The 15,754-nt window shown below is 37.8% G+C and overlaps 1 protein-coding gene across 1 annotated transcript in view; it reads left to right on the forward strand.

The window, feature by feature from the left end:
- Positions 1–15,754, forward strand: part of GUCY1A2 (guanylate cyclase 1 soluble subunit alpha 2) — a 485,319-nt gene that overhangs the window by 39,086 nt on the left and 430,479 nt on the right. Inside the window, exon 2 of the mRNA XM_060399261.1 lies at positions 14,646–14,707. Coding sequence (XP_060255244.1) covers positions 14,646–14,707 — 62 coding nt within the window. The remainder of the gene's footprint in view (positions 1–14,645; positions 14,708–15,754) is intronic.

A 15,754-nucleotide genomic window follows, 5' to 3' on the forward strand; every position in this document is an offset into this window, starting at 1 on the left:
CTGGGAACAGCGATTATGTTACTTATCATTTGGTTTCTGAATATGAAGGAAGTCATATTATCATAGAAATGGTTATTCATAAGGGTATATATTTTTCTTAATAGGTTGTACATAATTATTCTGCAGAGAAGGAATGAGGAAGCAGTATAATAGATACAGTAAAATGGAGTGATACCTAGCTTAAAAAATGTGCTCAGATACTCAATGATCTGTGATGACCTATAGAGATGGGATTGGAGGTGGGTAGTTGGCAAGCTCAAAAGGGAGGGGATGTATGTATACATAGAGCTGATTCAGTTTGTTGTACAGCAGGAGCTAACACAACACTATAAAGCTATTTTATTTCAATAATAAAAAATAAAATGCTAAAATAAAACCTCTACCACTAATGCCATAATCCAAGCAAGTCTTCACCTCTCCCCTGGAGACCTGCTTAGCTTCCTAACTCATTGAATTTTTTCAGTTTTCCCACAACCAATCCCTGATAGTTGATCCCCCACAGCTGTTGGGTTGAATCTTCTAAAACTGAAACCTGATAGTGTTACTCCTTTATTCAGTTTCCCATTACTCCTAAAATAAAATACACATTTTGGATGATCTTACACATAAGGTGAGAGCATTTATTATTATTATTTTGTTATTATATTTTAGCTTGCAGAGTGTTTAACTTGATAAATATACCATAAAAATGTATGTTCAAATACTTGATGTAGCAGAAATAACTTATATTAAAAAATGTGCTTGGATAGATTTAAATAAAAATAAAAGACTTTTCATGTCATGAAGTATTAGTATTCTTTGACTTGCATATTTTTTTCCAGAAAGAAATGTGATTATTCTGTACCTCTAGTTAGAAATGTAGTTCATCATAAATACTGATGACATGGGAGTCACTATCTGCCAAGCATCTGCCTAATAAGAAGATTTTGTATCCATTTAGATAATCAGATTATAGTCAATACTAGATCTGATTATATTTATAACCTTGCTGAGTTTTATCGGAGATTGAAGCAGTAGAACTGAGCAAGACTGTCCCTGGGTAGTGTTTTGATGGTTTCTGTATGTTTCAATATCTGAAACTTTTAAACTCCAAGGACTTGGTCTGGTCAGAGTCCCGAAATAATCAGATTGTTAGCCACTGACTGGCTAAGCAAAATGTCTCCAGCACTTTGGTTGGTGTCTGAATGACATTTTACTTATTTACAGTGAGTGATAACTGTGAAATGAAGTTTATTACTCAAAGTCTGCATGGTCAGCACATTTCTTATCTATTCGGGCTACTTGAGGAAGAAGAACCAAAAATTTGCTTTAGACCAGGAAGAAGAACCAAAACTTTGCTTTAGATCAGGAAGAAGAACCAAAAATTTGCTTTAGACCAGGAAGAAGAACCAAAAATTTGCTTTAGACCAGGTAGAGCCAAAGCAAAAGGAATTTCATGCCAAATTCTTTAATCCAGTTTAGGGATCTATCTGGTTGTAAGGGAAGTCTTATAATGACAATGAGATCTGATGCTCCACATTCATTCATAAGACTCATTTTAGTTAAGATGGTTGAAGAACTTTCCTAATCTTAAGAATAATTTTTCTCAGTGTGATAAAGGACCAATATGCTCTTGAACAGTATTAGAGATAATGTTTCTAATAAACTATTCCTCTCCATTCTCTTTCCTGTGGTTTGCTCTCTCTAATTTCACCTGGTTTTGTTACTCAATGGCCCACTTTGCCTGGAGCTATACCTTGGCTGGTATTTGAAGGTAATTCTCAGCCACCCATTTACAAATTATTGTTTAAGCTGGTGCATTTATGGTTGACAGAGCATTTCCCTGTTTTATGAGTTAATTTTATAACATCTGTCAGACATAAATATCACTTCTCTTATTTCCAGACCCTTTTTGGAAAACACCTCACTGTAACTCCCAAGTACTGAAAACAAGAGGGAATTCTTTGGAAATGCTCAGGTGGAGGTTGCAAAGATGTTTTAAAAGCTAGAAATTGTTTTCTGACATGAAGACCTTTGCTCTACATGAGTTGAAGTGGCACTAATTAGCTTTGCAGCATATAGTTGTAATCTTTGGGCTATGAGGCATGCCTGGCAATAGTTCCAGGTGTTACACATGGTCAGTTTAGTTCAATTTAACAATTTTTTGACCAGTTCCTCATCAACAGATTTTTGCATGGAATTAACATATAACATTTGTTTGTATAGTACTTAATAGCTTTATTTCATTTTGCACTTACCAACCCCGAGAAACCATTATGGTAGGAATTCCCCAATTTTATAGTAAAGGAAAAAGAGGTTCAGAAAAATAAATGCTGCATCCAAAATCATATAATCTAGCTAAGGCTTAATTGCCCCTTTCAACTGTAACCTTTTCTACCTTGGTAAATATAGAGCATTGTATTTCAATTTAGAGGAGCAGATTAATAGCTTAACTTTTGGAGGTAGTCAAATATAGATCAGACACTAAATAGCTAATACTCGCTACTACCTAAGTGACTCTGGGCACTTTTCTTTTTTAACTTTTATGGGTTCAGTTTTCACATTTATATAATTGGGGAAATATTTTGTTCCTCTCTTACGGGATTTTTGTGGGGATTAAATGAGTTGGGGCATGTAACACGTTGGGCCAAGTGTTTGACAGATAGTTCAACACATTTGCATTTAACTGATACTATAGTGTTGAATCCAGAAGACTTATTCTTATTTCATTTTGGAGACTGAGTCAGCCCTGTGCCATCTGTGGGGTCTTGTTTGATTTAAGGGTTTAGGACTGAATCATGTTTTCTCCAAAGATTTGCAGTAAAGCATTATCAATTTTTCTGAGATGTCTAGAAGTGGTACCATCTTGTCTCAAAGTAGGAATTTTTATTCAATTAGCCAAGATGGTAACCAGGAAAACATGTTTCTCCTGAAGTTTCTCTATTAATTAGTTAATGATCCCACCAGAACTTTTTAAATAACAATAACATTTACAAATTTGGGAAAACAATTTTCAACATTGTTTTCACTTCCATCACTAAAAGGAATAAAAGGAAATGAGCTTTTAGTTAGGTATGTGGAATAATTTACCAATGGTCAGTAAAGTGAGATAAATTAACAATGCAGGCAGCAGCCTGTGGGAGAAAAAGCACAGGAGACCTAAGTTTTTGTCTAGTTAACATTTCTTTCCAGCATGTAACTTGAGCAAAACACCTGATCTCTTTAAATCTCAGTATTTTTATCTGTAAAATGTGGATAATTATATCTGAGACTTAAAAGGTTGTTGTGACTATATAATGACATGAAGGAAAAAAAAGTGATTTGTAAACTGTGAAATGTTGCACAAACGGAAGGTGGTGTTATCTTCTGTAATTCACTGAAAACAGAAAGTCTTAGATTACTTGAATGTGCTCTTTCCTGAGTTGGAGGAGAACTAATAAATAGCCCTTTGGCTCTATTTTAGTTCAAGGAATATATGTTTTCAGATTAAATCAGTATTGATGGTGTTCAGTTCAGTTCATTTCAGTTGTTCAGTCGTGTCTGACTCTTTGCAACCCCATGAATCGCAGCACGCCAGGCCTCCCGGTCCATCACCAACTCCCAGAGTTCACTCAGACTCACGTCCGTTGAGTCAGTGATGCCATCCAGCCATCTCATCCTCTGTTGTCCCCTTTTCCTCCTGCCCCCAATCCCTCCCAGCATCAGAGTCTTTTCCAATGAGTCAACTCTTCGCATGAGGTGGCCAAAGTACTGGAGTTTCAGCTTTAGCACCATTCCCTCCAAAGAAACCCCAGGACTGATCTCCTTCAGAACGGACTGGTTGGATCTCCTTGCAGTCCAAGGGACTCTCAAGAGTCTTCTCCAACACCACAATTCAAAAGCATCAATTCTTCGGCGCTCAGCCCTCTTCACAATCCAACTCTCACATCCATACATGACCACAGGAAAAACCATAGCCTTGACTAGACGGACCTTAGTCGGCAAAGTAATGTCTCTGCTTAGGTTTTGTCAAATTGAAATTCAGTGGCTCTTTTGGAAAGGCATTAAAAAAGTAACAAAGGGGAAATTACTGGAAAACAAAGATATTTTGTATAGAAAGCCTGATCACATTGAGTGTATGTTAAGTCTGTAAGGGCTTCCCTGGTCACTCAGAGGTTAAAGTGTCTGCCTCCACTGTGGGAGACCCAGGTTCGATCCCTGGGTTGGGAAGATTCCCTGGAGAAGGAAATGGTAACCCACTCCAGCATTCTTGCCTGGAGAATCCCAGGGACGGCGGAGCCTGGTGGGCTGCCATTTATGGGGTCGCACAGAGTCGGACAAAACTGAACAACTTCACTTCTTCTAAAGTATATTCAGTTTAAAGTCAATAATTAAATGATGATGAACACTGTGCTTTGCTAATTAGAACATAATTCTAATAAGGCTGAGGTTATAAGTTTGAATCCTTTTATGGGTCAATTAGCATAATGTCAGACTTTACCGTAAGCGTTCATGAGGGAACTGACATGTACACCTGTGTCCTTAAGGAGGGTAAAGTGGAGACGAGATGAAATCATGCAGATTTTCAATCGGTATGTATAGAACTATATATTATAATGCATCTTCAACTTTTATTTTTTCTTTTAGCATACTTATCATTTTTTAATTTTGTAATTGTCTGTACTACCAATTTTGTTTAGCAAACTAGTGTTGTAGTTCACAAATGGTATTCCAAGTTTCCTGAGAGGTGTTATAATGACTGGTACATTCTGACCCTCTGTTTGCAACTGCTTAATTCTTTACTTCAGAATGACCTTGAAAACTATGAACTTCTTATATGTGTTTTTTAGATGGGAAAATGGAGGCATTTCCCCAAGTTTCCTTACTTCCCAGGTGAAGGGATTTGGGCCTGTTTTATTAAAAAAAAAAAAAAAAAAGATCAGTGGCACACCTGGGCTTGAAATACAGAGGTCTTGACTCAAAGTTTTATATTTAATTTGCAGTGTTTTTTTTTTTTTTTTTTGCTTGTTTGTTTTTTTGGTTTATGTATAGTAAGCTTAGTCAGAAGCTAAGAAAATTCATATTATGCTGGGATCTTTAGCAAGACTGACGATTACCACAATTGCATGCCTTTCAGAAGTACTTATACTAGTTATTTGAAATGAATTATAATTTTGGCTAGTTTTGTTAAAAATACTAACCATATATTTTGATCCATTGGTGTCCACAGACCAACCCCATAAATGTAAGATATTATCATTTTGATCACTTTAAGTGAAGAAATTTGACATATACAAATTCCTTATAAGCAAAGTGCTCTTTTGTTACAAAGAAAGTGATCTTTGGGTTGTGATTTGGAAAGTGATGAAAAGATTCCTTGCTCTGAAATTTATCTCTCACTGACGAGCCTACTTACAATTCCACCTTTAGTAGTTCAGATCATCTTATATAAAGTAGGAAAGCTCATTTATACTATCATCTACCTTAGTAAGGATTGAGGATCAAGTTTTTTAAGATATTAAGGTAAGATTTCTCCTGAGTACCATCTGGGGTCAGAGTACTAAGGGGATTTCAAATTTTGATGAAGGAAGAAAAGAATATGCAATGATGATTTTTGGAGGCCTGTTTTGGGCAGTTTAGATGATGGTGGTAGGGATTTATCCTATCAGAATGCAGCATAAATAAACTGGACACTCAGAGGGTAGGGAAGAGGGCGAGAGAAAGCTAAGGAAGAGAAAGTGAAAGTGCATCAAAGGGTTTCCCTAGTGGCTCAGTGGTAAAGAATTTACCTGCCAATGTAGGAGACATGGGTTTGATCCCTGGTCTGGGAAGGTATCACAGCCATGAAATGGAAAGATGCTTGCTCCTTTGGCATCGTTGAAGAAACGCTATGACAAACCTAGGCAGCATATTAAAAATCAGAGACATCATTTTGGCAACAGAGGTCCATATAGTCTAACCTATGGTTTTTCCAGTAGTCACGTACAGATGTGAGAGTTGGACCATAAAGGTTGAGCACTGAAGAACTGATGTTTTCTAACTGTGGTCCTGGAGAAGACTCTTGAGAGTACCTTGGACTGCAAGATCAAATCTGTCAGTCCTAAATTAATTTGTCACAAAATTAGCCACAACAGTCCTGACTATTCATTGGAAGGACTGATGCTGAAGCTGAAGTTTCAATACTTTGGTCACCTGATGTGAAGAGCCTACTAATTGAAAAAGACCCTGATACTGGGAAAAACTGAAAGCAAAAAGAGAAGGGGATGACAGAGGATGAGATGGTTAGCTAGCATCTCTGACTCAGTGGATATGAATCTGATTAAACTCTGGGAGATAGCGAAGGACAGGGAGGACTGGTGTTCTGCAGTCCATGGAGTCACAACTTAAAGACTGAACAATCAGAAAACATTAAAAAAATGCTTATATTAAAAAAAAAAGTACATCTAAGACAAGACAGTCATGGTTTTTGTCTATGGTCTTTGTGTACATAGATTTAAAGAACATCAAGTGTGCTGTAAAGAAGCACACAATTAGTTTGAATCCATGTAATTCTTCATTTTTATGTCAACTTTAAAATTTCTCTTTTTGTAAAAGAGGGCTTCTAATCTCTCTAGTTTTGATTCCTTTTTGGTCAAATGGTGATAATATTAATATCAGTCTATTTCCCTGGATTGGTACATTAAAAACATGAAATGTAAAGTGCTCAACCAAAGACAGGATGTTAAATATTATGCGTAGTTCAGGTTGGAGATTAAGTGTTTGGATTCTGGAGCAGACTGTCTGAGTTTCAACCCTGCCTTTGCCTGCTTTTACTTGTTTGACATAGGACAACATAAACTTTCTGTATCTCAGTTTTCTCATCTATAAAATAATAATCTCCCTCCTAATGTTAATATGAAAATCAAATGAGTTAATATTTGTAATGGGTTTAAAGCCCAGTGCCTTGCATAAATTAAGTGCTGCTGCTGCTGCTAAGTCGCTCAGTCGTGTTCAACTCTGTGAGACCCCATAGACCGCAGCCGACCAGGCTCCCCCATTCCTGGGATTCTCCAGGCAAGAACACTGGAGTGGGTTGGGTTGCCATTTCCTTCTCCAATGCATGAAAGTGAAAAGTGAAAGGAAAGTTGCTCAGTCGTGTCTGACTCTTAGCTACCCCATGGACTGCAGCCTACCAGGCTCCTCTGTCCATGGGATTTTCCAGGCAAGAGTACTGGAGTGGGGTGCCATTGCCTTCTCCGAAATTAAGTGCAACAGTCAATATTAGAATACAACAGAGTACTAACTGTAATGTGTATGCTGGCACAAAATTTAATGCTGACATTAAGTGTGAGGGACTTAGTTACCTGGAAAAATTTTAAAATCCTATGTAAATGCTTCAAACAATATAATTCTCTGTGTTTACAAATAATATTTAAATTTTACACTATAGTGAAATTGTGTTGATTTAGCAGTTAAATGTGAACATCTTTCAGAAGCTTGCTGCTTTTTATATCTGAAAAATGAAACTACTGTCATTACTGCTGATTTAGGTAATTTTTATAGAGTATTGGTCTTGATCATCATGTTTTTATCTTAAATGAAAGATTTTCAATCCTGACTAACATTCGAAGTAAATGGGTCCCCTTAGTTGCATTGGAAAATTAGGGGATGGTACTCAGCATTGGTATTTTTTAAAAGCTCCCCAGGGGATTTTAATGTGTAGGCAAAGCTGAAAACTGTTGGCCTATTTCTTGTTGTTCAGTTGCTCAGTTGTGTCTGACTCTTTGAGACCCCAATGACTGCAGCATGCCAGGCTTCCCTGTCCTTCACTAACTGCTGGAGTTTGCTCAAACTTATGCCCACTGAGTCGATGATGCCATCCAACCATCTCATCCTCTGTCGCCTCATTCTCCTCTTGCCTTCAATCTTTCTCAGCATCAGGGTCTTTTCCAGTGAATTAGCTCTTCACATGTTGCCTCTGGCAATAGTAATTAAATATATATGTATATCATTTAGTTTCTGACATTAAAGTATAATTTTTCTCATATTTAAGTAAATCAGATAACATGGCTATTTCTGGATATTTCTTTAAAGGAAGATCTACTGTTTCCATTAATTCTCTAGCTTGTGGATATGTATTATAAAGCAAAAATGAGAAGTTTATTTGCTTTTAAATTATCTGTGGATTTTTGTTTTGGGCATGATAAATGATATATATATTTATAGATGTATATAGAATATATATATTTATAAATGTATATAGAATCACATAATATTAAAGGTGAGAGGGACCTGCAAGGCATCTAGTAGAAAGATTGTACTCTTTGAAGCAAATCCTGCCTTGTGGCGACTCATTCATTTTCGAGTTTTATGATCTTGAGATACTTAATCAATGTGAACCATAACTTCATCTCTGTAGAGTTGAGATGAATGTGTACTTTGTATGATGTTGACTCCTTTTCCTGTGACACACAGACACAATCTTGACACACACAATTTTCATTCCCTGCCTCCTGCCTGATCTGCATACTGTCTGGTGTGGATGTGTAGAGCAGGGATTGTATGGGAGCTTCTGCAGGGCTGTCTGAGCTTGCAGGGCCAGTTGCTGAGAACTTCTTCCTCCTGCCATTCATGGATCATTTCTCTGGCTCTGTTTGGACTATTTCATGGCTGGCTGTTTGGATGCCATGACTTTTCATGAGCATAGCATTTAGTTTGTGGGGGTCTGTCACTGCTGACTAACTAGAGTGAAGCTGTTAATGAGACTAGAGATGAAGATGGCTTCTTGTTGCCACATGGCAGAAGCTTTTGTGTACTTCGTCTTTGAGCCCTCGACAGTACATGTGCAGGACACAGATGGCTGCCTTCTCTTCCCAGCTATCTTCCTATGCATTGTTTCTTTGTGTTGAGTAGGGGCAGTATGAAGTCGCTATCTCAATGTTAGTTTAGGGGAAGGAGAGAAAAACTGCAGACCTCTTTGATTTTCTTTTCTGTGACAGGGACAGTGGATTTTGTCTCATTCCCAACCCTTGTCTCTCCGATCTTGTGGCATGTACCTATAGAAGTATTTAGACCATCTAACTCTCCTGTCACACATTCTTTATGTCCCAGGAAGGGGGTTCATGGATTGCTTCTTATTAGTTATATACAGCATGATGCCTGAGGTCCTGATCTTATCTGTGGGGCATCAGTGTCCTAAAGCCTTGGCCTGGCTTTATGTCTATTTTCAATCTCACTTTTGAGAATTCTGCTTTTGCCACCATCTCTCTGCACTGATCTGAAGGTTTTGTTGGAAATATTTGTAAATTCAGCTTCCATTTTCCTATTTTCCTCTATTGTGATAGGTACCATCTTCTCATTATTGGTCTTAGTGGTAAGTCTATTGATATTTTTAGGTGATGCGGACCTTAAAACATTACACTTGTGGGGTGGGTGTTCTAAGAAACTTTGTGCTCCTCCACTAGATTTTGAGACTCTTGAGGGTAGGATCCATGTTTTTCAGCTGAACAGAGTCATAACTATCATTTATTTAGCACCTGTTATGTACCAGAGACTTTGATTTATTTTAATTAATTACCATAAAAATAATATATACATGAGAAATCATTTCAGAAAACTGTCCAAGGTCATTTAGTTTGTGAGTCAGAGTTGGATTTTGACTTAGTTTGATCTTAAATCCTCTTTTCTAAATTATCTTTCCAAACTCCTTCTTAAAGGAAAAGAAAGTCACTCAGTTGTGTCAAACTCTGGAATACCAGAGTGGGTAGCTGTTTCCTTGTCCAGGGGATCTTCCCAACTGAGAGATCGAACCCAGGTCTCCTGCATTGCATGCGGATTCTTTACCAGCTGAGCCAAAAGGGAAGCCCAAAGGAAAGGATGGATACAGGTAACAGGAATGGGATTTTGGCCTCTAGATGGTTTATGAAACTGATTTGGAGTTGCATTCTTAAAGAAAAGGAGAGGAGATCCATAGATCTTCAGAGCCTTTGCTTTTCCCACTAATCTACACTGACTTGCATTACTGGCGTACATGGACATTTAGCAAATGTCCTTCAGCTTTCGAGGCAGAAGTCATGCCTCCCATGTTCATGTCTTCACTTTGTGCTTTTTAATTCATGTCAGAGAGACTCAAATTATGTGATGATGTCTCAGAAATAGGCAAACTCTGAAGAAAACTGGAGTGAATCCATGATTATAATTCATGGTGAAGAGTCAGGGCTGCATTGAAGTCACCCTTGACTTACTGAAGATCCAAGGATCTTTGCTCATAGTTCAGACCACCAGAATGTGCCCACTGGATTTGGCAAGTGATAGAAAGTATATAAATCTTTATGAAGTTGAAGCTTTGTTGAATGCGCCCAGAAAACATTTTCCATTTAATGTATTTGGAGACTCTAAATATAGTTTGTTTTGGGGAGTAAAAGTAACTGCCTCAGAAAAGAAAAAAAAAAGTCAGTTCTTTAAAAGGCTTAACTCCTTTCATGAACATTTGCTTTTTAATGACTGGGAAATTCCTTTATAGGGAAAAAATGACCTTTGGCAAAAATTAGGTCATTCTGGTCTTAACTGTCCCTATGCACTCTGGTTCTTGCTTTTTGTTCCAGGTTTTGTCACTAGAGGTTATTGGAAGGATAATCCCTCAGTGGATATTCACTGTTTTTAGAGCACATTGCCAAAGTGAAACTTATCTTAGCTCAGAAACTGCCAAACCAGTACAAGAGACTCAGATCGCAGAAGTTCTAAGCCAGTGACTGATAATGACTTGCTTTAGGTTGGCCATGAGTTGGATTTTTAAAACATACTTTTCATGTGCATTAGGATTGCTGTATCTGTTTCACTCTCTTCAGATTTTTCAAGAGCCCCTTTGCTTAGGTCAGTAATAATTTATCTTTTCTAGGTGTGTTATTCTGCTTTGATTCTGTTCTGTTGAACAGAAACATCTATATGAGTTTGAGGCCTCATGAACATCTTGTCCCAGTATAAATGAAAAACAGGTTGAAAGAAATTATCCTGTACCTCTTTCCCTGAACAATTGGAAGCAGATTCTTCCTCAAATTAATTTCTGAAATGGCTTGACTGAAATGAAGAATATGTCTGAACTCTTAGATTTGCTCAGTGAAGATGTTCTTCTAAAAGATAGTATAGAATAGTTCTCAGTGGTTACTCTTGATTTAATTGAAACTCACTTTTCTCGAGCTTTTTAGAAAAACTTCTCCATGTAACCTTATACAGGCTAAAATCCCATTCCTGTTTTCTGTCTGTCCTTTCCTTTAAGAAGGAGCTTGGAAAGATGATTTATAAAAAAGGATTTAAGATCAACCTGAGTCAAAATCCAACTCAGACTCACAAACTAGATGACCTTGGACAGTTTAGCCTATCTGAAATGATTTCTCATGAATATATTATTTTTAAGGTAATTAATTGAAATAAAGTCTCTGGTACATAGTAGGTGCTAAATAAATGATAGTTATGACTCTGTTCAGTTGAAAACATGGTTCCTACCCTCAAGAGTCTCAAAATCTAGTTCAGTTCAGTTCAGTCACTCAGTCGTGTCGGACTCTTTGCGACCCCATGAATCGCAGCATGCCAGGCCTCCCTGTCCATCACCAACTCCCAGAGTTCACTCAGACTCACATCCATTGAGTCAGTGATGCCATCCAGCCATCTCATCCTCTGTTGTCCCTTTTCCTCCTGCCCCCAATCCCTCCCAGCATCAGAGTCTTTTCCAGTGAGTCAACTCTTCGCATGAGGTGGCCAAAGTACTGGAGTTTCAGCCTCAGCATCATTCCCTCCAAAGAAATCCCAGGGCTGATCTCCTTCAGAATGGACTGGTTGGATCTCCTTGAAGTCCAAGGGACTCTCAAGAGTCTTCTCCAACACCACAGTTCAAAAGCATCTATTCTTTGGTGCTCAGCTTTCTTCACAGTCCAACTCTCACATCCATACATGACCACTGGAAAAACTGTAGCCTTAACTAGATGGACCTTTGTTGGCAAAGTGATGTCTCTGCTTTTGAATATGCTATCTAGGTTGGTCATAACTTTTCTTCCAAGGAGTAAGTGTCTTTTAATTTCATGGCTGCAGTCACCATCTGCAGTGATTTTGGAGCCCGCCAAAATAAAGTCTGACACTGTTTCCACTGTTTCCCCATCTCTCTGCCATGAAGTGATGGGACCAGATGCCATGATTTTTGTTTTCTGGATGTTGAGTTTTAAGCCAACTTTTTCACTCTCCTCTTTCACTTTTATCAAGAGGCTTTTTAGTTCCTCTTCACTTTCTGCCATAAGGATGGTGTCATCTGCGTATCTGAGGTACAAAGTTTATCTTAGAACACCCACCCCACAAGTGTAATGTTTTAAGGTCCGCATCACCTAAAAATATCAATAGACTTACCACTAAGACCAATAATGAGAAGATGGTACCTATCACAATAGAGGAAAATAGGAAAATGGAAGCTGAATTTACAAATATTTCCAACAAAACCTTCAGATCAGTGCAGAGAGATGGTGGCAAAAGCAGAATTCTCAAAAGTGAGATTGAAAATAGACATAAAGCCAGGCCTAGGCTTTAGGACACTGATGCCCCACAGATAAGATCAGGACCTCAGGCATCATGCTGTATATAACTAATAAGAAGCAATCCATGAACCCCCTTCCTGGGACATAAAGAATATGTCACAGGAGAGTTAGATGGTCTAAATATTTTTATAGGTACATGCCACAAGATCGGAGAGACAAGGGTTGGGAATGAGACAAAATCCACTGTCCCTATCACAGAAAAGAAAGTCGAAGAGGTCTGTAAATTTTTCTCTCCTTCCCCGAAACTAAGATAACCATTTTCTACATAGGAAGTTGTTGAAACTTTTGAGTATTAGGTAGGGAGATTTTTACATATCTACTGGACATTTTCATAGGGAGGTAGACATGGAAGAAGTTCAGGAGAAACCTGACAAAAAACTGTGTAGACTCCTTAAAATCATATACCTTAAAGAAAATCAGTTTCAAGGATTCGAGATGGGAAATCAACAGATATTTATTAACTGCTTCTTAGTACCAGCATTGTGCTATATCCTGCAGATTGCCTTTTTTAGATTTACCTTGGTTTGTGTAGTTAATTAGTGGCAGCCCACGAGATTACCAAACTACCATGCTGCCCTCATATCTTGAAGGATCTGGGTTAGAGTCGTTTTGCTGTGTTGTTCAGTCAAGTTGTGTCTGACTCTTTACAACCCCATGGACTGCAGGATGCCGAGCTTCTGTGTCCTTCACTATCTCCCTGAGTTTGCCCAAACTCATGTCCATTAAATCTGTGATGCCATCCAACCATCTTCATCCTCAATCGTCCCCTTCTCCTGCCTCCAATCTTTCCCAGCATCAGGGTCTTTTCCAATGAGTCAGCTCTTTGCATCAAGTGGCCAAAGTATTGGAGCTTCAGCTTTAGCATCATCCCTTCCAGTGAATATTCAGGGTTGATTTCCTTTAGGATTGACTGGCTGGATCTCCTTGCAGTTCAAGGGACTCTCAGAGACTTCTCCAGGATTACAGTTTAAAACATCAATTCTTCAGCACTCAGCCTTCTTTATGGTCCAACTGTCACATCCATACATGACTACTGGAAAAACCATAGCTTTAACTAGATAGACCTTTGTTGGCAAAGTGATGTCTCTGCTTTTTAATGCAATGTCTAGGCTTGTCATAGCTTTTCTTCCAAGGAGCTAATTAGTGGCAGCCCATGAGATTACCACTCTACCATGCTGCCCTCATATCTTGAAAGATCTGTGTTAGAGTAATTTTGTTGTGTTGTCCAGTCACTAAGTTGTGTCTGACACTTTGCAACCCCATGGACTGCAGGATGCCGAGCTTCCATGTCCTTCACAATCTCCATGCTAATTTTTAATTCTTTTAATTTTGTGGCTGCAGTCACCATCTGCCATGATTTTGGAGCCCAAGAAAATATAAAATTCATCCATGGCTATAATGGCTCAGTGTTTTGATAAGCTTTTTTTCCTGCTTGACTGATTAGAGGTTTTTATTATTTAATAAATTCACTCTCTTGTCACTGAGAATTTGGTTCTTATAATTTGTTAATAAAATCTGTGCTTTAAGGTTTTTATTTCACTCGTGCCTCCGTAGGCCTGAGACTCCCAAGTTGAGGCTTTATTGCCTAAATAAGTCTTGGAATAATTCTTGGTCTGAGTTTAGGAAACTGTGTTCAGCTGTTGTGAAGAGGCGGGGATTATAAAATTCAGTCTTGAGTTGCTTAGTTATTTTCTACAGATCCTATTTCTTGCCCCCAAACACTGTGGCCCCTCCAGGAGGCTCTGGAACCATGGCTTGAGATCTCTTGAGAAAGTCAGGCTTGATCTGGGTATTACTCTTCTTCAGAACACCCTTTCTCCACTGTTCCCCTGCCCAATGTCTAGGTTTATTGTAGGTACTCAATAAGTATTTCTTTGAACTTAATAGCTGGTACAAAAGCTTTGGGGAAAATATGGCTAAAGAATGCCATCATGCTTGGAATTGGGAAATTCAGAGTAATTATTGAGTGTCTCATGTTCTTGTGGGGAAAATACATGGCAAAATTCACAATGAGTTGAAATTGTAAAGCAACAATTTTTATGAGATGATTCAGAAGCTACATATCTGCTTATGATACTTGGAATGGGGATGACACTGATTTGCTGATAATGTATTATTATTATTCTGTAGCCCCAGATGATACAGCAGACTCTCAAGAGGACACTGCAATATTATGAGCACCAAGTTACAGGGTAAGGAAAAATGGATTTTGGTTTTTATTGGGAACAAGTTAAAGATAATTCCTACATAGAGAACAGAGTTGTGGTTGCTAAGGGAGAGAGGGTTGGGGGAAGGATGGAGTGGGAGGTTGGTGTTAGGAGATGTAAACTATTGTATATAGAATGGATAAACAACAAGGCCCTAATGTATCAAACAGGGAACTATATTTAATATCCTGTTATGTCATAAAAATAATATATATATATATATATATATATATAAAGGATGTATATATGTGTAACTGAATCACTTCTCTGTATAGTAGAAATTAATACATTATAAATTACTATAAACAAATTAAGAAAGAATAATTACTCAAATGTAGTAGTGGAGCATGTGGTTTTCTGCCACCCAAGTCAACCTTATTGCATAGTGGTCATGCTTAGTGTGGAGTGGGGGCTCATAGGGGTCCTGTATTTATTGGGATTATTCCTGTCAAAGGATTATTTGTGTTGAATCCTTTTAAATAAAATCCCTTTTGCTGTTGCTTTCCTTTTTTTTTCGTTCTGTGCTCTTGCCTTCTCATTCTCATTCATCGAATTTCATATTTTGCCTTTGTAATATGGTAAGGCTTTAAAGGAAATTTTAGGATCCTTCAGTCAAGTTTAATCAAAATCACTATAAGCTTAATATAGTTGAGTGAGAAGTATTTGTTTTGTTTAGTTAGAGACCTGAGCTACAGAATTTCCTTTATTTATTCCCCTCTCTTTGAAGTAAGAAGATGTGTAAAGATGTGTAAAGATGGTGTAAAGTAAGAAGATTTAAGGTCGTGAGACCGGAATTCAAGGTCTCACTAGGACATAGAACTTAAAAGTAACTTTATCTCTTTTAAAGGGTGATGATGATGATGATAACTAAATCAAGGATTATTTGTCATTATTAAATGAGGTAATTTTAGTGAAAGTATTTTGTAAGCAGAAACTTCCAAATAAGTTTTAAGCTGTATCTTTGATTGGCTATAGCAGAAAGCAGTTGGCAAATCCAAAAGCCTAAATTTACTTTCTGATGTAGTCTAGCTA

This window comes from Ovis aries, chromosome 15, assembly GCF_016772045.2.
Source record: "Ovis aries strain OAR_USU_Benz2616 breed Rambouillet chromosome 15, ARS-UI_Ramb_v3.0, whole genome shotgun sequence".
NCBI classification, from domain to species: domain Eukaryota; kingdom Metazoa; phylum Chordata; class Mammalia; order Artiodactyla; family Bovidae; genus Ovis; species Ovis aries.